At 35.4% G+C, this 26,047-nt stretch overlaps 1 protein-coding gene across 3 annotated transcripts in view; it reads right to left on the bottom strand.

Annotated features, from left to right (window-relative positions):
* Window positions 1-26,047, bottom strand: part of GSK3B (glycogen synthase kinase 3 beta) — a 221,662-nt gene that overhangs the window by 43,443 nt on the left and 152,172 nt on the right. For all 3 annotated transcript variants that reach the window (XM_059163958.1, XM_059163956.1, XM_059163957.1), the window contains exon 8: window positions 1,422-1,517. In XM_059163958.1, the coding sequence (XP_059019941.1) occupies window positions 1,422-1,517 (96 nt within the window). The remainder of the gene's footprint in view (window positions 1-1,421; window positions 1,518-26,047) is intronic.

The raw sequence follows: 26,047 nt of genomic DNA, 5'->3' as shown, positions 1-26,047 counted from the left end.
CTGACCAAGATTCAAAATAAACTTTAGGTGTAAAGATCAAAGAATGGTTTATCTCAGAACATTCAGCGTTTACTATAAATTTTAAGTGTGGCAGGGAAGGCAACATCATGGTCAGTGAAAGCTAACCTCTAATTCTGGCACTAAAACACCAATACCAAATTCTGATATAAGTAAGTAATTAGTAATAAAAAGATCTTCTGCAATGAAGAGAGATAAGATTGTGAGAACTTGAAGGAAAGTAACTAGAATCATAATACAATTCAGAGAAAGAAAGACTTACTTTGAATTTGGGAATATAAATTATTTCATTTGTAGCTCTAAATTATGTCACCTCTTATTATAAAAGGTCTATAAACAATTAAATAAACCTATCCCTGCTCAAAACAAACTGCTATATGTACATTTTTAAGTACAGAAAATCTCTGATTGAACTATAGAAGAGCTGAACTTTATTAACTCACAAAAATACATAATGAAATTTAAGTAAACATGAGAGGAGGTGCATGGTGTATAACTTTAAGTCTGGCATTACACACACACACACACACACACACACACAAACATGAGTAAAAGTTTAATCCTGGCTTTGTCATGGCCACCTATGTAATCTTGAGTAAGTCACTTGGTATCTTTGACCAGAGTTTCTTAAACTGTAGAATAAGGATGCTAGAGATTCAATCTAGCAATAAGCCCTAATGAGATTTTTTTTCCTGCCTTTAATGTCACAAGTTAAACTGAAATGAAAAAATTTTTTAATAAAATCTATCTTAAATCACTTCAATCATGCATCAAAGCAAAAAAATAAAGCTTTTTTGTAAATTAGTACTTCAAACTGGTTCCATCTATGCTCTAAGAATCGGTTAGGCTATCCAATGGCTAATGACATCCCATTAACATATCAATGCTTTCAATGTATACTCCAATAAGATCAAATCTTTTTATTTCCCTCTGGAAATACCAAAAGGAAAGCAATCAAAAGAAGAAAAACACATAGTATCATAAGGCCTATAAACAGTTTCAAAAATGAATTAAGAAAATATATGAAATACATGTTTTCATATGCTACCTGATATTGAGCAAGTACCTCTGTTAAAGAAACTGACTTTTGAGTTTTATGCAGTCATTATTTATATATAAGATATTATACCTAATGAAATTCTGTATTTTAATGGTATAGGTACACTGTCCTCAACCTACAAATAAAACCCCAGGCTGAAAACTGCCTACAGAAAATCAATGGGGACAAAAAGTATACAGTCATTGAAACACTAAAGTATAACTACCCAACTATCTTTACATGCAGAACTGCTATGTACTTTGTACTCAGGGAGCTATCTAGTACCAAAATAGTTTAGTTTAAAAACAATGAAAGTTTAAGTTAACTATTGGTTAATGTGCTAAAAAAACTCATTTTGACTCACCTTAGTCCAAGGATGCGCCTTAATTTGAGGGAATTTGAATTCTGTGTAGTTTGGGTTCATTTCTCTAATTTGCTCCCTTGTTGGTGTTCCCAGGACCTAGACAGAGAAAGCCAAGTTATTGCCGTATTTTCCTATATACATTCAAATACAATCTTTATGTTTTAATGTACTGGTTTCATTGGAAAAAAGAATTCCAAAGTCATGAAATATATTATTCATTAAACAGAGCAGACTTTGCAAAAGATTTTTAACTGACTATAGATCCTATGCTGTATTACCCTACACAGACTTTTATGATAATCATGTTAAACCAGGGTTATACAAAAAGATCACTTAAAAACATTCAAGTAAAAATCAAACATCGTTCTATCAAGAAAAACCATCTACTGCATTTAGTAAAGTATAGCCAAAGGGTTTATTATCAATAAATTAATCAGGAGAACCTTACTCAGATACTGTCATCAATAATTCCATTCAATCAATGAATATTTAGTGATTGTTCCCTGTGTACAAGAAACTATGCGATGACATATGGAGAATACAAAGAGCCAGAGATTTTTTGTTATAATGAACTTAGATGTTAGTGTGTGGGAAAAAGTATAACTGTAATACAAGATAAAAATACACTGAGCACTTCACTGCCTCTGACATAGTATGGGCTGGACAAAGGAAAGCATACAGAACTAAATGCACAAAACAGATGACGGGACGGGAAGAAATACTAATTACTAAAAATAAGGACTTTGGAGAAAGATGACATACATCACTACTTGTCTTTATGATTCTAAAGCCTGGTATAAAACAAATTTGTTAAAATATTTGGCCATTTACAATTCAAATAGAGTGGCAAAGAAGGAGTGTAATGTAGTAAGTACTTGATTTGTGGTGGCAACCAGTGAATAATCAGGGCAAAGTAAGAACTGCAGGGTTTGTGTGTGTGTGTGTGTTTGCTTTTTTTTGTTGTTCTAATTCTCTAGATTTCATTAAAACCAGAACTTAATCAAGATTTAAGAGTTTCGTTCTTCAAAAGATACTCTTAAGAAAATAAAAAGGCAAGCTACCAACTGAAAGAAAATGCTTGTAAAACATACATTCTGCAAAGGACTTCTACCTAGAATATACAAGAGTCCTATAATTCAAAAACAAAAAGACAAACACCCCTCCCCCCAAATGGGCAAAAGATACAACCAGACACTTTACCCAAGTAAAGTAAAGACAGTTTACCCTTATTTACATAGTAAATAAGCACATGAAAAAATACTCAACATCATTATCATCAGGGAAGTGCCAGTTAAAACTGTTAAGATACCACCTACATATCTAACTCAGAAGAGTAAAGTTAAAAAAAAGATTGTGTATACCAAGTTTTGGTGAGGATGCAGAGCAATTGAGGCTCTCATCCACTGCTAGTGGAAATGTAAAATTGTATGGCACCTTAGAAAAAACTTCGGCAGTATGTTAAAGAATTAAACATATACTTACCATATATCCATCACTCCCACTCCTAAGTATTTACCCAAGAGAAATGAAAGCATATGTTCATACAAAAACTTCTACACAAATGTGCATAACATCTATTTTGCAGGTGCCAAAAAGCAGAAACAACTCAAATGTCCATGACAGATGAATGAATAAACAAATGGTGGTATATCCATATGATGGAATGCTACTCAGTAACAAAAAAAGAACATGGCTGAATCTACAAGTAATTATACCCAATAAAAGAAGCCAGACCAAAAAGAGTACCTACTGTATAATTTCACTCATAGGGAATTCTAGAAAATTTTGTTTACAACAACAGAAAGAAAAGCCATGATTGTGAAAGGCTGGAGAGAAGTATTACAAAGAGCACTAGGAAATTACTGGGGTGAGGAAAATGTTCATTATCTTGATAGTTTCATGTGTGCATACATATGTCAAAACTTCCCAAACTTTAAAAACTTTAAAAACATGCACTTTGTTATATGCCAATTACATCTTTCATAATTATTTAAATATCTGAGTGCATAAAGTTTAAGTAAGATAAGTGGAAAGGACATTCTGAGCTATAGTATTATTTGTCAATAAAAGCCCAAAAGAAATCCAGTTAACTAAAAACTGACCTTTAATTCCTAAAAGATAATTTCTGAGCAAACCCCTGAGGTTATTGAAAAGAAAAAAAAAGTATAAAAATAATCTAAATTATAATACATTATTCTGTGGAGAGCTTATTTTTGGGCACTGGAAACACATATCTAGTTATATATCCTCCCTTCCTTGTAGCAGAAGTACAGCTTTTTAGAGAGGAGCAAGGTATTATCTAGTACTGGGAAGGGAAGTCTCTGGCCTTTGCAGCTGTAGATATCAAATACTTGTAAATCAGGAACTATTCACACTTAAAATATGAAGGCTAAAAAGGAATCTTAATTTTTATTTTTAAATAATAAAGCAAACATTTATATCCTATTTTACCCCTTGATGAAGGTTATGTGTGTGTGCATCTGTGTCTCTGTCTGTGTGTGTGTTTGTATGTACTGGCAAAGCGGGGAGGAGTGAAAAAGGCAGAGTGAGCTAAACAATAATTCTGCCCCCCAAATGCAATCCCACTGGATCCTTTTAACTGCTGAACAAAAAAACCCAAGAGCAATGACATGAATAAATAAGTACATAACGCATACCTTCAATGACCCTACAACTTAGTAATTCCACTTTAAGGTTACACTCTAGCCTAGAGAAACTTTTTATACACCCAAAGCAACACTGTTCATAATAAAATACCACGGGCACAAGCAAAAATCCAAAAGTAGAATTAGTAAATAAACCGTAGTATAGTCATAAAGTGGTACACTAATAATGAAAATGAATGAAGCAGAGCTACACATACCTTCTGATAAATCTCACAAAATGGTGAGTTTTCTCAACAATGAAAACATACCGTAAGAGCGCCTTATATAAAGCTTAAAAACAGGCAAGACTAAACTATATTTTAGTATACATAGTAAAACTGTAAAACTAATAAAAAACATGGGACTATTCATTGGAAAAATTAAGAATAGATTATTCAGCTTAATAGGAAGATGTAAGAGAGACTGTGACTGGGATGGGGCATAAGTAATTCTTCTAATTCTTAACATGAGTGATAATTACACAGATATTTGCTTTATTTTTGTGCTTTACACTGAACACATTTTAACATATTTTGGCATTATGATATACATCACAATCAACAATTAAGAAATGCCCACTTCTGAATCAATGAGTATTTCCTGTGCAGTTTCCCTCTATTTATTCAGTATTTTGTTAACACAGGACACAGTCAAAACTCCCCACAAGTTGGTAAGAATGCTAAAAAATGCGAATTGTATGATGTCCATTAGTAAATGCATCCTTTTACTGTATGGACAGAGATCACATGCACTTATCAGCCATTTAACTTTCTGATAGGGGCTATGTGAGATAATTTAAGCTACAAACTGTATAATAATAAAAAGGCAGGATACTCTTTGAAGTGAATATTATAATTCTTATTTTTTTTTATTACATCCTAAGAGTATTCCCAGTAGAAGGATATTCCCAATTGAAGTAAATCTGTGAAATACACAATAAAACAGCTGAGAAATACATGCACTATACACAGGTTTGCTTAACATACGAAAAACTTTTAATTATTTAATGTGAAAGCAAGAAGGTATATTATGTATTATGTGTGCTTTCACTCCCGTATCTTCTCCCTAAATTCCTATCTCACAGCCACTCATGTCTAAACCTTTACCCAAAATTTTACAATGAAAAATTTCAAATATAAAGAAAAGTTGCACTTTTTTTTTTAAAGTGAAAACCCTCTCCTTTATAACAACTATCTTAAAAACATGATTAATGTTTTACTACGTTTGGTTCATCACGTTTCCATCCATCTATCCATACATCAATCCACCTTATTTTTGGGATACATTTCAAAGTCAGTTGCAGACATTACTACATGTCAGCATATGTATCATTAAGGTTTAATATTTATGACTTTTATTTAAGCATTTTTTACATACTTGGAATCTTCCTTTAATATACACAGTGTGTACATGTAGAAAATCTTTTATTAAAATGGGAAATAATCTGCTTTGACAGTGATACAAATTATATATCTATTATTATATCATATATAATATATATAAAAATGATATCATTATTAATTATAATTCTAATTGACTGTGTCCTCTACCTTCAAAATATGTATATCTGTAACTTTTAAGAAGCTAGGTACTATCCAGTAAACGGAATCACTGATTTGTACACTATCGATCATTTAAAAGCAATTAACCAAATGCCTTACTGTCACCATGAAGCAGCAATGGAGATCTTTTTATCCCTTTTATAGCCACATGATCTTGAATGTCTAAGACCATTAGATGGGGAAACAAAGATTCTAATGTCCTAGGATTTTCTATGTTTAATTTCCCTTGCCAAATACTCAACTGCTATAATCATTTCTCTATTCTTTTTCTTATTATTTTTTAAAAATCTTAAAACTAGTTTCTCTCCAGGCTGGCTAACAGAGATGGAAACTAAAAGGAAGACCCTGTAGAACAGGGGTCAGCAAACTTTTTCTGCCAGAGAGTAAATACTTTAGGCTTTGTAGCCCATAGAGCCTCTGTCACTACTCAACTCTGCTGCTGTGGCACAATGCAGCTATAAAGAAAAGTTTATTTACAAAAACAGCAGAGTGCATTTGGCTCCTAGGCCCTAGTCGCCAACCTCTGACCTAGTCCAAACATTTTTAGAGGTGAGAAAAACTGAGGACTAGAAGGAGCAACTTTTCAGAGGTGAGAACTAATCAGAGCCAGAACTAGGACATAACTCAAATCTCATCAGTGGCAAACCAATTTTAGGAGATGGTATCAAAGAATCTGTTTATTGGACTTGGTTGGAAGATGAACAATTTCTATTTCTAATTTGGTAGTTGTGAAAGATGTTGATACTATTAAGCATGAAGGCACAGAGCTGGAAGAGGAAATAGTATCCAAGACAATCAAGAAGAACTAAGTGGTAAATAATGGGTATAGAATTTAGAAGAGGGCTTGAGGGTAGAAAAACAGGTCTGGTAGTACCTGATGTATAGGTGCTAGGTGGCTGCAGAAGGGTATAACAGGTAAAGCACGCTGAAGGAAAAGTGTACTAAAGATGGGGACCCACAGGACAGAAATATGTGGGAAAAAAAACCCAATTTTTAATTTTTAAAGAAGATTTTATTTATTTACTTGACAGAGAAAGAGACAGCGAGAATAAAAATACAAGCAGGGGGAATGGGGAGAGGGAGAAGCAGGCTTTCAGCCAAGCAGAGAGCCTGATGCAGGGCTTGATCCCAGGACCCAGGATCACGACCGGAATCGAATGCAGATGCTAACGTCTGAGCCACCCAGGTGCTCCAGGAAAAGGGAAATTTAAAAAGAAAACTGAGACAGAAGTCCAAGAGACTGGAAGAAGTCCTACAGACAATGGTACCATGGAGGCCAAGGAAAGTAAACATTTAAAGAACAGAGAGGTGAGTAACTTATGACATAATTAGTTCAGAGTAAATAAAGGTGTTCAGTATATCTGGCCATGAAGTGACTTACTTTCTGATCATGGTGAGATCAACCATGAAAAGAGCAAACAGACCATCATCTGAAATAAGTAAGTGGCAACAAAATATGTAAGTTCTCCTTTTAAAAGATCCCACAGTGAGGAAAAAGGGAACAAAGAGAAGAAACATTTATGGACCACTCAGTATGTAAAAGCTCTGGGTGAGGTGTATCAATTTTCTTTTCACATTTAAATTTCATAATACATTATTACCCATTTTATACTTAAGACTACAGCTGATGGAGGTAAACTGACTTCTCAAAGCTACAGTTTGTCATTTGTAAATATGGGATTCAAATGCATGTGCAGTTGACTCCTTAAAATGGTCTACCCAACATTAATAGCAAAAACAAGGAAAAGATTAAAAAAAAATAATTAAAAAAATCATTTCCGTAAACTCCACTGATTTTACCATAAAGGGAAATCTAAATCCTTTTGAATTGTGCAGGGTATACTAAGATTTTGTAAGATCACGAGGCTATAATTTTAAGTTTAAAAAATTAAACAGACTTAACAAAACCCTTCATAATTTATTTTTTTTTTTTAAGATTTTATTTATTTTATTTGACAGAGAAAGATCACAAGCAGGCAGAGAGGCAGGCAGAGAGAGTGAGAGGGAAGCAGGTTCCCCGCTGAGCAGAGAGCCCGATGCGGGACTCGATCCCAGGACCCTGAGATCATGACCTGAGCCGAAGGCAGTGGCTTAACCACTGAGCCACCCAGGCACTCAAACCCTTCATAATTTAAATAAAATCTACCCATACCTGGTAATTCAACTTAATAAAAAGAGTATCTTGAACTGTTAATATTATAGATTTTAGGCAATATAAGAATTATATGAAGAAATGCAAGCATCTAATTAGCTAAAGAAAATTAGAAAGTTTAACAAATCTCAAACTTATTTTACAAATTCTTGCAAAAATTCTTATGATTTAGTAATTTTGATATATCATTTTCAGGCTTCCTTAACTATAGATTCTTACTGTAAATCCCACACTTACTTTGCTTAAGTATATCTGCAATACTAACTATGCAACTTTGCAATATTTTTGTCTGTTGTGATTATTTCACGTGTGTAAGATCTTGGTTGGAATGTTAAATGGTGGGCAAATAATATAGCTCTGCATACTCTAAGTAATTTTATTGCCAAGAATTTCTATTTTTATTTTGTTCTAATTTTTTTAAAATTTAAATTCAATTTACTTAACATACAGTGTATTATTAGTTTCAGGATAGAATTTAGTGATTCATCAGTTGCATGTTAACAACCAGTGCTCATTATATCAAGCGCCCTCCTTAATATCCATCACCAGTTATCCCTCCCCTCACCGACTTCTCCTCCAGACACCCTCAGTTTGTTCCCTTATAGTTAAGAGTCTCTTCTGGTTTGCTCCCCTCTATTTTTGACTTTTTCTATTTTTCCTTTCCTCCCCCTATGTTCATTAGTTTTGTTTCTTAAATTCCACATGAGTAGAATAATATAGTATTTGTCTTTCTCTGACTGATTTATTTCATTTAGCATAATATCTTCTACTACCATCCATGTTGCAAATGTACTGCAAGAATAGTTTACTACAAAGCCCAAGTTACAGAAACTGATGTTGTTACTGAATTACTTTGAAAGCATAATTGCTTAAAGGTGGTCAATATAGGGGTGTCTGGATGGCTCAGTTGATTAAGCATCTGCCTTTGGTTCAGGTCATGATCCTTGGGTCCTGGGACTAAGTCCCACATCAGGCTCCTTGTTGAGCAGGGAGTCTGCTTCTCCCTCTGCCCCTCCTCATGCTTGTGCACTTTCTCCCTCTCTCTCTCAAAAATAAATAAACATCTTAAAAAAAAAGAAAAAGAAATGAAAAAAATTGAAGCATGGAGATTAAAAAAAAAAATCCAGAAAAACACATGTACATGTTTGAGAAGTTTCAAGTTTCAGAAGGGGGATGGGGGGAACAACAACAATAAAAAAAAAACTATCTGAAGAAATAGTGGCTAAAATTTTTCCAAATTTGATGAAAATAATGAAAAGTTCAATGAATCTCAAGCAATACGATACAAAAAAATACCATACAGAGTTACAGTCAAACAGTAAAACCCACTGATAAAGGAAAAATCTTTCCGAAAACAAAGAGACACATTATATGCACAGTGTATTAACAACAGGAATAACAGCTGACTACTCATCAGAAACAACCCAATCCAGAAGAAACTAGAGACCTTTCCAAAGAATGAAAAGAAAAAGCTGGAAACCAAGAAATTGTATATCTGCTGAAAATAACCTTCAAAAGACATTATTAAGCAAACAAAAGAGAGTTTGTCACCAGATTTTCACTATAAGAAAGTACTTTCAGGATCAAAGAAAAGGATTCCAAATGGACATTCCTATCTATACAGAGGAATAGAGACCACCAAAAATGGTAAATATGTGGCTAAACATATATTTCTCCCTTGCTTTTAAATTTCTTAAGAAACTGAGTGCTTAAAGCAAAACAACGAAGTATTATAAAAGTATTATAGAAGTAAAAATGTCTGACCACAGTAACATAAAAGACAGGAAAGGGAAATAGAAATATACTGTTGCAAGGTTCTTACTTCATATGTGAAGTGGTATATTATTATTTATGGACTGTGACAAAATTAACATGTCTATTTTCAATTTCGGAACAACTTTAAAAAATACAATAAGGATGTATAGCTTAAACTTCCCATTGGGGAAATAAAAAAGGCTCATTATATCCATAAGGTGGCAGTAAAGGAGAAAAAAAAATGGAATGAAAAATAAATATCAAAGTAAAATACTTAAACTCAACCACAGCGATAATTACATTGAATGTAAATGGTCTAAACAGTCCAAATAAAAAGTAGTAATTGCCAGACTACAAAAAGACAGTAAGTCTATGTTGTCTGTGAGAAAGAAACTTTAAATATAAAGACACATAGGTTAAAATGCAGAAAGTTATACCATGCAAACACTTATCATTAGAAAGATGGAGTATCTACATTATCAGAAAATGGAGACTTATGGGCAAGGAAATTAAAATAAAGAGGGTCATTTTCTAATGATAAAAGTAATTTTAAGACTATACTTGAAATTACTATGAATACCATTTATAGGTAAGGATGTAGAACACAGGAACTCTCATATGTTGTTGGGAGTGAAAACCAGTAGAATACTTTGAAAATAACTTGGTAACTTCTTATAAAGGTAACATACAGTTATCATATGGCTAGCAACTTTAATCTTAATCCTTTCTTGAAGAGAAATATAAACATATACCTGTAAAAAGACTTATAAACAAACATTTATACCAGTTTTACTTGTAATAGCTAAAAACCAAAGCCAAACATCAATGTACAGGTAAACGGATAAAAAAACCTCTTGATATGTTAACAGAATACAACTCAGCATAAAATGGAATAAACAGGCAACATGGATGAACTTCAAAAACAAGATGTTGAGCTAGAAAAGCCAGATACAAAAGAAACATACATTTAAATGAAATTATAGAATAGGAAAAACTAATCTGTAGTGACAGAAAGCAGACCAATGGTCACACCTGAGACAGAAGATGGGGGACCAACTATAAAGGGGCATGAACAGAATGATCAACTGTCCTGTTTGCCTGGTGCTATCCTAGAAAAGCCCTCAGGTCCTGGGCACATTGGGATGATTACTCACCCCAGGCTGTACACAGGAAATTTTTGGGGCAGTGGACATGTTCTAAATCTTGACTGGATAGTGGTTATATATGTTTACCAAGGCTTATTAAACTGCATACTTAAAATGACTGCTTTTGGGGCACCTGGGTTGCTCAGTGGGGTAAAGCCTCTGCCTTTGGCTCAGGTCATGATCCCGGGATCCTGGGATGGAGCCCCACATCAGGATCTCCGCTCCGCAGGGAGCCTGCTTCCTTCTCTCTCTCTGCTTGCCTCTCTGCCTACTTGTGATCTCTGTCAAATAAATATTTTTTAAAAATTACTTTTATTTTATGTAAATTACATCTTGTGATACATTTACTATACTAAACAAAACCAGATGTTTATCCTTCTTCTGTTGCTTTGTTAAGACTAGCATTAAAAGTATCAGAGTCTAGAGGCGCCTGGGTGGCTCAATGGGTTAAAGCCTCTGCCTTCGGCTCAGGTCGTGATCCCAGGGTCCTGGGATCAAGCCCCGCTTTGGGCTCTCTGCTCAGAGGGGAGCCTGCTTCCCTTCCTCTCTCTCTCTTGCCTGCCTCTCTGCCTATTTGTGATCAAATAAATAAATCAATCTTAAAAAAAAAAAATAGAGTATCAAGAGTCTATACCAAACCCTACAACTAGAATTATTTTATATACAATATGAACAGTTCTTAAGAAAGCAAAGTATTTCATCTTGTTTAATTTTTCCCTCCCTTCCCCTATGATTCTGTCTTGTTTCTCAAATTCCTCATGAAACCAGAGAGGGAGACAAACCGTAACAGACTCAATCTCAGGAAACAAACTGAGGGTGTTGGAGGAGAGAAGAGTGGGAGGGATAGGGCTGCTGGGTGATGGACACTTGGGAGGATATGCGATATGGTGAGTGCTGTGAATTGTGTAAGACTGATGAATCACAGACCTGTACCCCTGAAACAAATAATACATTATAATTTAATTAAAATTTAAAAAGAAAGCAAAGGTATGATTTAAGATGCAAAGAATGCAAAGGTAAGACAATCAAGAGGCATTTAAAGGTTTTTGCTCAGTCTCTTAAGTCATTCATTCATTCAAGACATTTACTGAGTTTCTATCTTAAATAGTACTCTAGGGTAGAGAGACTTATAAAATCTGCAAAGATCAGTAGAACAAAGTTTAAGTGTAGATATGTTGAGGCGAAAGTTCTACCCTGCACTAGAGTGGGCAAGTGATTCAGGAAAGGGTTCTGGAAGGAAAGACAAGAGCTGATTAATTATGTAAGGAGTCTAGAAAGCAAATGAGTCCGAAGCACATTCTCTACACACTATGTGTAGAGTGGAAAATGGCCTGATTTGGGTAATATTAACAGCTCAATGGTGACAGAAATTAAGAATTGAATATTGAGGGGAAAACAATGTTAAAGGTAAGTGAGTACAGGTTATGAAGAGCAAAGATTCTAAATGCATCACTATCTGTAATCAACACAATAAATTCAAGACAATTTAACAAACTGATTATCCTATTTCTACATGAGCATATCTTTATGTTTTATATTAGATTTTATTATATGCAGAGTGTATTTCTACCTTACTCCATCCGAATTATACATATGGAACCTTTCAAATTATATAAATTAAAACTTTTCACTTCATGGATAAAAAAATGTTTGAAACAGACCTCATCATTTCAGACACAATCAAGTCTTAAGAGTTCCCTTAAATTTTAAAAGATAGAAAAATATATTTCCCCAAACTTTTTGACTAAGGAAATACTTAAAACAAACAAACAAAACCCTAAAACAAAACCTTATTTATGGATTTCCTCAAAAGTGAGTTCCTCCAAAGACTTAAAGGAAATGAAACTGCACATAAATGTTGTATGTACTTTCTGTAAGTATGATAGTTCACACAATTAAAAAAGGGGGGAGATGTTAAAAATGGTCACACCATTGGAAAGAGTTTATGTATTCTCAGTTATTTATTATTAGAAAAAAACCCTTCCATTTACTGCAAAAAAACACATTTTCTTTGGCCCATCATCCTAGATCATGAGGAGTTAGGTGGTGAAAACATTCAAAGACTCAGAGTATCAGTCCAGCCATATTCCTCTGGGTATGCTGTGCATGGTTAAATCCATCATTTCATTTGTAGCCAGTCCCATCCAAATTTGTTGTAACATTTTCTCATTCATTTAGCTACATAGGTACCCAGACACTGATAAATATCAAATTAGGAATTATGATTTATTTCTTCAAAGAAATAAAGCTAAGACTCATCTGAGAAAAGCTATGAGGTTTTCACAGCTTTGTTTTTAATACTTCAACACCAGAGGTCGCCAAACTTCAGCAACAGAATGCTACATGTACAGTCTTAAAAGCAAGGGTGAAATAAAAGAAATCCAATTAGAAAGTTGTTATTCTTCTACTTAAAATTCTACAGTGGTTTCCAATTACCTACAGGCTAATGTGATCTGGCCACAGCCCACAGGTCCAGCCTTCTCTTCCCCAGTAAACTCATATTCCACTATACCCACCATTCAGAACCTTAAGCTCAAACCATAAACACACAATAGACCCATTTTCATGAAGCATCTTTGCCCAAATTCATACGTATGTCCTCTATTTCCTTCCCTTCTCTAAATGCTGAGTACCTTTCCATGTTTCAAGATTTAGCTCAAAAGTTACCTGTCCTATGATGCATTTCCAGACAGCACCAACTCCAAAGAGAATACTTCTGCCTTTGTACTCTGCCTAGACTTCTGGGATAATACCTGCCTTACTCTATTGTCCTCAGTTTTTCCTCTCTTCCCTTTAGTCTCTGAACTCCTTGAGAGCAAGAACCCTCTATGTTCTAGCCCAGCACCTAACAAAAACAATAGTAGTAGTTAAAGTGACATATACCATGAAAGACTAAAGGGATGCATGGCTACGTCTATAACGAAACTTTTTAAATCAGTGGATAAAAACTGAATTAACATAGAGGCCAGACGGAGGTCAGGCAGACGGGAGTAACTGGGCGCTGTTCTCTGAGGGCGCACTGAGGAGTGGGGCCCTGGGCTCTCGGCTCCTCCGGGCCGGAGACCAGGAGGCCGCCATTTGTATTCCCGTCCTCTGGAACTCTACGGAAAGCGCTCAGGGAACAAAAGCTCCTGAAAGCAAACCCGAGCGGATTACTCACCCCGGCCCCGGGTAAGGGCGGTGTAATTCCGCCTGGGACAAAGACACTTGAGAATCACTACACCAGGCCCCTCCCCCAGAAGATCAACAAGAAATCCAGCCGAGACCAAGTTCACCTACCAAGGAGTGCGGTTTCAATACCAAGGAGAGCAGCAGAATTCCAGAGGAGGAGAAAGCCAAACACGGAACTCATGGCTTTTTTCCTGGGATTTTTTTTAGTCTTGCAGTTAATTTGATTTTTTCTTTTTCATTTTTTTTTTTTTTTCTCGCCTTCAGGTAAAATTTTTTTTTTTTTTAACTGTTACCTTTTTCTTTTTTAACGATTTTTTACTAGTTTATCTAATATATATATTTTTTCTTTTTTACATTTTTCTTAGGTGTTTTCTTTTTTTAAAAATTCTTTTCTTTTCTTTTCTTTTTTTTTTTTTCTTTTCTTTTTGTTTTTTTTTCTTTCTTCCTTTTTGAACCTCTTTTTATCCCCTTTCTCCCCACTCACGATTTTGGATCTCTTCTAATTTGGTTAAAGCATATTTTCCTGGGGTTGTTGCCACCCTTTTAGTATTTTACTTGCCCCTTCATTTACTCTTATCTGGACAAAATGACAAGACATAAAAATTCAACACAAAAAAAAGAACAAGAGGCAGTACCGAAGGCTAGGGACCTAATCAATACAGACATCGGTAATATGTCAGATCTAGAGTTCAGAATGACAATTCTCAAGGTTCTAGCCGGGCTCGAAAAAGGCATGGAAGATATTAGAGAAACCCTCTCGAGAGATATAAAAGCCCTTTCTGGAGAAATAAAAGAACTAAAATCTAACCAAGGTGAAATCAAAAAAGCTATTAATGAGGTGCAATCAAAAATGGAGGCTCTCACTGCTAGGATAAATGAGGCAGAAGAAAGAATTAGTGATATAGAAGACCAAATGACAGAGAATAAAGAAGCTGAGCAAAAGAGGGACAAACAGCTACTGGACCACGAGGGGAGAATTCGAGAGATAAGTGACACCATAAGACGAAACAACATTAGAATAATTGGGATTCCAGAAGAAGAAGAAAGTGAGAGGGGAGCAGAAGGTATACTGGAGAGAATTATTGGGGAGAATTTCCCCAATATGGCAAAGGGAACGAGCATCAAAATTCAGGAGGTTCAGAGAACGCCCCTCAAAATCAATAAGAATAGGCCCACACCCCGTCACCTAATAGTAAAATTTACAAGTCTCAATGACAAAGAGAAAATCCTAAAAGCAGCCCGGGAAAAGAAGTCTGTAACATACAATGGTAAAAATATTAGATTGGCAGCTGACTTATCCACAGAGACCTGGCAGGCCAGAAAGAGCTGGCATGATATTTTCAGAGCACTAAACGAGAAAAACATGCAGCCAAGAATACTATATCCAGCTAGGCTATCATTGAAAATAGAAGGAGAGATTAAAAGCTTCCAGGACAAACAACAACTGAAAGAATTTGCAAATACCAAACCAGCTCTACAGGAAATATTGAAAGGGGTCCTCTAAGCAAAGAGAGAGCCTACAAGTGGTAGATCAGAAAGGAACAGAGACCATATACAGTAACAGTCACCTTACAGGCAATACAATGGCACTAAATTCATATCTCTCAATAGTTACCCTGAATGTTAATGGGCTAAATGCCCCTGTCAAAAGACACAGGGTATCAGAATGGATAAAAAAACAAAGCCCATCTATATGTTGCCTCCAAGAAACACATTTTAAGCTCGAAGACACCTCCAGATTTAAAGTGAGGGGGTGGAAAAGAATTTACCATGCTAATGGACATCAGAAGAAAGCAGGAGTGGCAATCCTTATATCAGATCAATTAGATTTTAAGCCAAAGACTATAATAAGAGATGAGGAAGGACACTATATCATACTCAAAGGGTCTGTCCAACAAGAAGATTTAACAATTTTAAATATCTATGCCCCCAATGTGGGAGCAGCCAACTATATAAACCAATTAATAACAAAATCAAAGAAACACATCAACAATAATACAATAATGGTAGGGGACTTTAACACTCCCCTCACTGAAATGGACAGGTCATCCAAGCAAAAGATCAGCAAGGAAATAAAGGCCTTAAACGACACACTGGACCAGATGGACATCACAGATATATTCAGAACATTTCATCCCAAAGCAACAGAATACACATTCTTCTCTAGTGCCCATGGAACATTCTCCAGAATAGATCACATCCTCGGTCCTAAATCAGGACTCAACCGATATCAAAAGATTGGGATCATTCCCTGCATATTTTCAGACCACAATGCTCTAAAGCTAGAACTCAACCACAAAAGGAAGTTTGGAAAGAACCCAAATACATGGAGACTAAACAGTATCCTTCTAAAGAATGAATGGGTCAACCGGGAAATTAAAGAAGAATTGAAAAAAATCATGGAAACAAATGATAATGAAAATACAACGGTTCAAAATCTGTGGGACACAACAAAGGCAGTCCTGAGAGGAAAATATATAGCAGTACAAGCCTTTCTCAAGAAACAAGAAAGGTCTCAGGTACACAACCTAACCCTACACCTAAAGGAGCTGGAGAAAGAACAAGAAAGAAACCCTAGCCCAGCAGGAGAAGAGAAATCATAAAGATCAGAGCAGAAATCAATGAAATAGAAACCAAAAAAACAATAGAACAAATCAACGAAACTAGGAGCTGGTTCTTTGAAAGAATTAATAAAATTGATAAACCCCTGGCCCGACTTATCAAAAAGAAAAGAGAAAGGACCCAAATAAATAAAATCATGAATGAAAGAGGAGAGATCACAACTAACACCAAAGAAATACAAACTATTATAAGAACATACTATGAGCAACTCTACGGCAATAAATTTGACAATCTGGAAGAAATGGATGCATTCCTAGAAACATATAAACTACCACAACTGAGCCAGGAAGAAATAGAAAGCCTGAACAGACCCATAACCAGTAAGGAGATTGAAACAGTCATTAAAAATCTCCAAACAAACAAAAGCCCAGGGCCAGACGGCTTCCCGGGGGAATTCTACCAAACATTTAAAGAAGAACTAATTCCTATTCTCCTGAAACTGTTCCAAAAAATAGAAATGGAAGGAAAACTTCCAAACTCATTTTATGAGGCCAGCATCACCTTGATCCCAAAACCAGACAAGGATCCCACCAAAAAAGAGAGCTATAGACCGATATCCTTGATGAACACAGATGCGAAAATTCTCACCAAAATACTAGCCAATAGGATTCAACAGTACATAAAAAGGATTATTCACCACGACCAAGTGGGATTTATTCCAGGGCTGCAAGGTTGGTTCAACATCCGCAAATCAGTCAATGTGATACAACACATCAATAAAAGAAAGAACAAGAACCATATGATACTCTCAATAGATGCTGAAAAAGCATTTGACAAAGTACAACATCCCTTCCTGATCAAAACTCTTCAAAGTGTAGGGATAGAGGGCGCATACCTCAATATCATCAAAGCCATCTATGAAAAACCCACCGCAAATATCATTCTCAATGGAGAAAAACTGAAAGCTTTTCCGCTAAGGTCAGGAACACGGCAGGGATGTCCATTATCACCACTGCTATTCAACATCGTACTAGAGGTCCTAGCCTCAGCAATCAGACAACAAAAGGAAATTAAAGGCATCCAAATCGGCAAAGAAGAAGTCAAATTATCACTCTTCACAGATGATATGATACTATATGTGGAAAACCCAAAAGACTCCACTCCAAAACTGCTAGAACTTATACAGGAATTCAGTAAAGTGTCAGGATATAAAATCAATGCACAGAAATCAGTTGCATTTCTCTACACCAACAGCAAGACAGAAGAAAGAGATATTAAGGAGTCAATCCCATTTACAATTGCATCCAAAACCATAAGATACCTAGGAATAAACCTAACCAAAGAGACACAGAATCTATACTCAGAAAACTATAAAGTACTCATGAAAGAAATTGAGGAAGACACAAAGAAATGGAAAAATGTTCCATGCTCCTGGATTGGAAGAATAAATATTGTGAAAATGTCTATGCTACCTAAAGCAATCTACACATTTAATGCAATTCCTATCAAAGTACCATCCATCTTTTTCAAAGAAATGGAACAAATAATGCTAAAATTTATATGGAACCAGAAAAGACCTCGAATAGCCAAAGGGATATTGAAAAAGAAAGCCAACGTTGGTGGCATCACAATTCCGGACTTCAGGCTCTATTACAAAGCTGTCATCATCAAGACAGCATGGTACTGGCACAAAAACAGACACATAGATCAATGGAACAGAATAGAGAGCCCAGAAATAGACCCTCAAATCTATGGTCAACTAATCTTCGACAAAGCAGGAAAGAATGTCCAATGGAAAAAAGACAGCCTTTTCAATAAATGGTGCTGGGAAAATTGGACAGCCACATGCAGAAAAATGAAATTGGACCATTTCCTTACACCACACACAAAAATAGACTCAAAATGGATGAAGGACCTCAATGTACGAAAGGAATCCATCAAAATCCTTGAGGAGAACACGGGCAGCAACCTCTTCGACCTCTGCCGCAGCAACATCTTCCTAGGAACAACGCAAAAGGCAAGGGAAGCAAGGGAAAAAATGAACTACTGGGATTTCATCAAGATCAAAAGCTTTTGCACAGCAAAGGAAACAGTTAACAAAATCAAAAGACAACTGACAGAATGGGAGAAGATATTTGCAAACGACATATCAGATAAAGGACTAGTGTCCAGAATCTATAAAGAACTTAGCAAACTCAACACCCAAAGAACAAATAATCCAATCAAGAAATGGGCAGAGGACATGAACAGACATTTCTGCAAAGAAGACATGCAGATGGCGAACAGACACATGAAAAAGTGCTCCATATCACTCGGCATCAGGGAAATACAAATCAAAACCACAATGCGATATCACCTCACACCAGTCAGAATGGCTAAAATCAACAAGTCAGGAAATGACAGATGCTGGCGAGGATGCGGAGAAAGGGGAACCCTCCTACACTGTTGGTGGGAATGCAAGCTGGTGCAGCCACTCTGGAAAACAGCATGGAGGTTCCTCAAAATGTTGAAAATAGAACTGCCCTATGACCCAGCAATTGCACTATTGGGTATTTACCCTAAAGATACAAATGTAGTGATCCAAAGGAGCACATGCACCCGAATGTTTATAGCAGCAATGTCCACAATAGCCAAACTATGGAAAGAACCTAGATGTCCATCAACAGATGAATGGATCAAGAAGATGTGGTATATATACACAATGGAATACTATGCAGCCATCAAAAGAAATGAAATCTTGCCATTTGCAACAACATGGATGGAACTAGAGCGTATCATGCTTAGCGAAATAAGTCAAGCAGAGAAAGACAACTATCATATGATCTCCCTGATATGAGGAAGTGGTGATGCAACATGGGGGCTTAAGTGGGTATGAGAAGAATCAATGAAACAAGATGGGATTGGGAGGGAGACAAACCATAAGTGACTCTTAATCTCACAAAACAAACTGAGGGTTGCCGGGGGGAGGGGGTTGGGGAGAAGGGGGTGGGATTATGGACATTGGGGAGGGTATGTGATTTGGTGAGTGCTGTGAAGTGTGTAAACCTGGTGATTCACAGACCTGTACCCCTGGGGATAAAAATATATGTTTATAAAAAATAAAAAAATTATAAAAAAAAAAAAAAAAACAAACAAACAAAAAAAAAAACATAGAGGCCAGAGAGATTATATGTACCATGGTTGAACAATGAAACATCTTCACTTCTTTTTTGCAAAAAAGAACTGTTTTTCAGTTTGTGTAACTCTCAGGTTGGCTCCTGTACCATAAACTTGACAAATGTCTCTGGTTTAAAAACTAGTAAAACATGTCACTGAACTACTGTATTTCAAAATATCAGTATTTTAATGACACTGGAACCACTACATTTTTGCTTCCATAACACTGATACAATGTTATAACCCACTGAGCCACCCAGACGCCCCACATGAATAAAATCTTTTTTAAAAAATTTCACTACAATACCTTTCAAGATATGAAGATTTTATCTAATTTCTACATCTTCCCCATAATATTTGATTGAGATTTTGGAATAAGAAATTCTTGGTTTTGTGGTTTCTCCCTTCCAAATTCCAGAAGGCAAGGAATAAAAAGCCCTAACAAGGGCAGCATGAATTTTTAAAATCTCATTAGAACTTCATTGAAGGGGCTCCTGGGTGGCTCTGTGGGTTAAAGCCTCTGCCTTCGGCTCGGGTCATGATCCCAGGGTCCTGGATTCGAACCCCACCAGGCTCTCTGCTCAGCAGGGAGCCTGCCTCCCACCCCCCGCCTGTCTCTCTGCCTACTTGTGATCTCTGTCAAATAAATAAATAAAATCTAAAAAAAAAAAAAAAAAAAGAACTTAATTGAAAAGGGCAGCAAGCATGTTATATGAATACAACTAAATGATTTGACTAATTTAAAGTTTTCTGCCTAGGGGGAATGAACTAGTGTAGGAGGGTCCCTTAAAGTGTCTATGCTCTTACACCATTCACCCTTACACCAACTATGACTTAACTTGATCTGTTCCCCCTCTCTTTCTGAGAGCCAGGGAATAGATGTATAAATATGAGAAGTCTTCTGGAGTCCTTAGCAAAATTATGGTCAGAGTTCACTGCCTTCCTTAAAATATGGTGGAAACAAAGCTACCTCACCAAGAATTCCACAGATAGATGCCCACATTCTTTTTAAAAAATAACATCTTTATTGAGATATATTTCATATATTATGAAATTTATTCCTTTAAATTATACAACTTGGTGGTTGTTAGTATATTCCCAGAGGTGTACAACCATCACTGTCATCTAATTTTATAACATGTTCATCACCGCAAAATGAAACACTATACCCAAGAATAATCACTTTCATTCCCATTCCTCCCAAGCTCCTGACAACTACTTACCTACTTTCTAACAAATCTAAACAGATGTGTTTATTCTGAACACTTCACATAAATGGAATCACACAACATGGGGCCTTTCATGCTTGACATTTTCTTTATTCATTCATCAGATGGTGGACATTTGAAACGTTTGCGCTTTTTGGCTATAAATGATGTTGCTTTGAACATCTGTGTAGAAGTTTTTGTGTGGACATGTGTTTTCAATTTTCTGAGGTACAGACCTATGAATGGAATTGCTGGGTCATATGGTCATTCTATGATTAATATTTTAAACACATTTATATAAACCGTTTTTGGTTTGTACCATTCTACAATCCCACCAGCAATGTGTGAAGGTTTTAATTTCCCCATACCTTCATCAACACTAGTTATTGTTTGTCTTTTTATTCTAGCTATCCTAGTTTGAACGTGATGTATTTATTATGGTACTGAATTGCATTTCTCTAATGACTAAGGATGTTAAGCATCTTTTCTTGTGCTTCCTGGCCATTTGGATGTTTTTAAGGAAATGTTTATTCAGACCTTTGACTCATTTTTTATCAGACTGTCTTTATTGTTGAGTTTTAAGAGTTCTTAACATATTCTGAATGTAAGTACCTTATAATATATAGGATTTGTAAAAATTTCCTCTCATTCTGTAGGTTTTAATGTTTTTTAAAAAAATTTTAAATATTGAAGTTCAATGAATGTATTTTTCTATTATTGTTTGTGTCATATCTAAGAAATCACTTTTTAACTGAAAGTCATAAAGGTTTCCTTCCAAAAGTTTTACAGTTGTGGCTCTTGCCTTTAGGTCTCTGATCCATTTTGAGTTAGTTTTTATAATACAGTATGAGGTAAGAGTCCGACATCACTCTTTTGCAAATGGATATTTAGTTCCAAGCTCTAAAAAGACTGTTCTTTCCCCCACTGAAGTGCCTTGGAACCCTTGTCATATGACAAACGTAAAGGTTTATTTCTGGACTCTCAATTCTAATTCATTGATCTATAGGGCTATGCTTGTGTCACTTTGTCTTTTTTCTCTTTCTCTTTTTTTCACATGACTGACAAAATTATAAGACATATAAAGTGTACATCCTCGTGATCTGATGTATAAATACATTGTGAAAGGATCTCCACCACCTTTTTAACACATACATCACCAGACATTTTTATCCTTTTTTTGAGAACATTTAAGTTCTACTCCCTTAGAAAATTTTGATTAAATAATGCAGTGTTATCAACTATAGTTGTCATGTTATACATCAGATCACTACGGCTTATTCACAGCTGAAAGTCTGTACCTTTTACCAACCTTTCCTCATTTCTCCCCACTACCCAGCCCTTGGCAACCACTTTTCCACTCGCTCTTTCTATGATTATGACTTTTTTCTTTCTTTCCTTTTCTTTTTTTGATTTCACATATAAGTGATCCCATGAAGTATTTATCTCTCTCTGTCAGGCTAATCTCCATTAGGGCAATGCCTTTAAAGTCCAACCATGTTTTTGAAAATGGCAGGATTTCCTTCTTTCTTACAGCCAAATACTGTAAGAAATGTATATGCACTTCTCTTGATTGCCACAGTCACATAATAAGTTTCTAAAATTGGAATTACAATTATTCCAGTTTCATTACTCTTTTTAAAAAATTTTTTTTTTTAAATTTATTTGTTTGACAGACAGAGATCACAAGTAGGTGGAAATGCAGGCCGAGAGAGAGGAGGAAGCAGGCTCCCTGCTGAGCAGAGAGCCCGATGTGGGGCTTGATCCCAGGACCCTGGGATCATGACCCGAGCCAAAGGCAGAGGCTTTAACCCACTGAGCCACCCAGGTGCCCCTTCATTACTCTTTTTAAAGACTGCTTTCACTCTCGTTATTTCTTGAATAAAATTTTATACTTGGAAACAAGTCCTCTCGTTCTCCCCAGAAAGGTAGCTATTGTTTTGATTCAGCAAACTCTTGAATGTAAGTAAAAGTCATTCTTGGCTAACACATATTCACAGGAGTCAAAAAAGACCTTTTTTTCCTAGGTGAATCTCAATCAAAGTAGTATGCTCACAAAGGAATAAAAAAAGGAAAGGGGTGGCAGCGGTATGGTGGTGCGGGGGAGGGATCAGAATCTCTTTATAGTTAGGAAAAAACCCTACTTTGTTTTTCTAACTTTAAAAATATCACACCCCCTTTTGAGACATGTAAATATATTTTTTAAAGATTTTATTTACTGGGGCACCTGGGTGGCTCAGTGGGTTAAGCCTCTGCCTCCAGCTCAGGTCCTGATCCCAGGGTCCTGGGATAGAGCCCCATATCGGGCTCTCTGCTCAGCAGGGAGCCTGCTTCCTCTTCTCTCTCTCTCTCTGCCTACTTGTGATCTCTTGTCTGTCAAGTAAATAAATAAAATCTTTTTTTAAGATTTAATTAATGTATTATTTAAGATTTTATGTATTTATTTGAGAGAGAGAGTGAGCAAAAGAGAGCAAGCTGGAAGAGAGAGAGGGAGAGGGAAAAGGAGAGGGAGAAGCAGACTCCCTGCTGAGCAGGAAGCCCAATTTGAGACTTGATTCCAGGACCCTGGGATCATGACCTGAACAGAGGGCAGACAATTAACCAACTGAGCACCTAGGTGCCCCCAAGACATGTAAATATTTTATTCACACATCACCCAACTCTTGCTTCCTTTGAGAATCACTAACACTATAGTGATTTTTTTCATGTTTTCTATCATGTGTATTAATAAAACAAAACATTTTGTTTTATAAATATGATACAGGATTCAGTATACTTTTATAAACTATAAATGATCCTAAGATTCCAGTGTTTCTTTATATTTTTTTTCACTGCTCAACTGTTAAGAATCATTGCTCTCAACATTTCTAACCTTTTGCTAAAAAAAGAAAGCAGAGATTTCTCAACACTGGTCTTGAAATTAGAGTCTGGATTATGAATGCTGTTAACAGATTTCTGACTCTGACCCATTTCTCAACTGCCCCTTTACATACTTTATGCCAAAGAAAAATAATATATTAAACTAGGGTCTTGAGAGTAAGCAAATACACAAAAGAATTCAACTTTTTGCACAACTGTGCAAAAGAATGTGTAATTGCTAAGTAAAGGGTACATATATCCCAATATGAGTAATCCTATGAAAGGTTTTGACATGGATCCTAAAATATGACTATCAGTAAATTACTTCTGAGATGACGATGTCATGAAACTTCATTTGTGTGTAAAAATTTCTTTAGATAAAACATATATTGGCAACTTATTATCTCACACTTGTTATTTGGGGAAAGTAAAGATTTCAAATGGATGTCATTCTCAAGCCAAAAGATGAACTGGGTCACATTGCCAGGAAACCACTTTCCACACCTACAGTATACAGAGATTTAACCAAGTATGAGTAAGTTATTGTAGAGCCAGTAAAATTTCACAGTAGTAAGTTAAAACTGAAATTTCTTTTGGTCTATGGAAAACACTAAATTTAATGTAACAATGCAGATGAGCAATTACATTAAAATAATTAATGGCTCCTTTACTTACTTGCTTTAAAAAATGATGAAGTAATATTCACTATACCGTTACCAAAAAGTATAACCATAGTACCTTGTACTAGTATAGGGATATTTAACCTAAGTTCCTGGATAAGCTTCAGAAAGCCCAAGAATCACCTGAAACTATATGTAAAATTCTGGTATGTATGCATTTTTCTGGAGGAGAGTCCATTGCTATAAACAGATTTTCAAAGCGGTCCAGGATCCAAAAATTATTAATAATTGCTGTTCCAGTCAGTAATAAACATAGAAAAATTTAAATAAGAGAATGAATTAAGCAATCAAATATTTTATTTATAATTACAAACAATATATGTATTATAAGTAAAAGTGTATACCATAATGTATAATGAGGTATACTTACATGTTCTGGAAAGTGGAAAAAAGAGACAGAATTAAGTTAAATATATAGTTCCTATGGTCTGTTACCAACACAAGAGCTCCGGAATATAAGATATTTCCCCAGGTAATATATGATTAAACCCCATAAGCATGTTAGCAAAGATACATCATGAATCCATTAAAAATCTTGGGAAAATAAATATTTTTTATACTTATTAAAGTCTGGCTTAATTAATATCTTAAAGCTCTGTCTGAGAGACTATTTGATAGTGAAAAATGTTAAGCCAGGAAAGGAGAATGATGCATACAGGTGCTGAATAAGCCATAACAGGGGGATAGGATAACTGAAAATCTAAAACATTTGCTTAACAAATATAATGAAAGTTAAGGTTGAGCTGTACTTGAAAGCAAAGAAATCCACCATTATAACTTTGATTACTTTAGATGAAGCACAATTAGACCTAATCCAAAGACATCTTGAACTGATCTGGTATATTCATTATAATAAGATTTAGGGCCTTTTTCCTTTAGTTTGTGATCACATTTTATATATGATACATATAACATATAATATTAATGATTATATATGATAAAAGTTTATAGATAATATATAATAAATATGGTTCACTCAGTTCTGGATATCAAGTTGACATAAGGACCATATTTTTCTCCCAGAGCTATAAAATTTAGTAAATTGGTAAATTGGGTGAATCGCCCAATCTCTCCCAGATATGGTGGTGGTGGTAATCACCATCATTTTCCTAGGATTAATTTAATGGCTAAATGCGGTACTGTATGTCTAGTGCTTAGCTCAATGCCTGATGCAAAGTAAAGTCTCAATGAGTGGCAGCTTTTGTGATTAGCAGTAGTTTCCCAATACCTGAAAATGCAGATTTTTGAGAAGCAAAGTAATCACTGATCTTTTTATCTAAATTATACTACAAACAGTGATTAAACTGGAAGACTAGGAAAACAATTATTTAGGCAAACATTTATAATAAAATGTGGCTCTTAATATGTTTTTATTTGTTTGCTAATAAAAGATTCCAGCACATAACAATTGAAAACATTTTTGTTTTCATAGTTTCTGTGACCACTAAAAGATAAGACGGTTTGAAAAAAATCAACATCACAGAACAATAAAAACTGAAAATCCTCTCTTTTGCCTCTCCCCTTAATTCTACTCTCCACTGCTAAATCTTTTTTCTTCTAAATCTTTCTCTGCTGATGGGCATCATAATCCCACCTACTTAGCTGTAGTAACAAAATCAAAAGATTATTTGCATTCTTACTGTTTCCTACTTTCAAATTCTTAAATAAAGCTTCTACTAAAGATAAGATATTATTAGCTCTTACCTATATAAGAGCTACCTAGGCAGATATCTA

The sequence above is a fragment of the Mustela lutreola genome, chromosome 2 (assembly GCF_030435805.1).
Source record: "Mustela lutreola isolate mMusLut2 chromosome 2, mMusLut2.pri, whole genome shotgun sequence".
In the NCBI taxonomy this organism is placed as follows: Eukaryota; Metazoa; Chordata; class Mammalia; order Carnivora; family Mustelidae; genus Mustela; species Mustela lutreola.
Note: the sequence above shows the minus strand (reverse complement) of the source record. Positions and strands in the feature narration are given on the sequence as shown.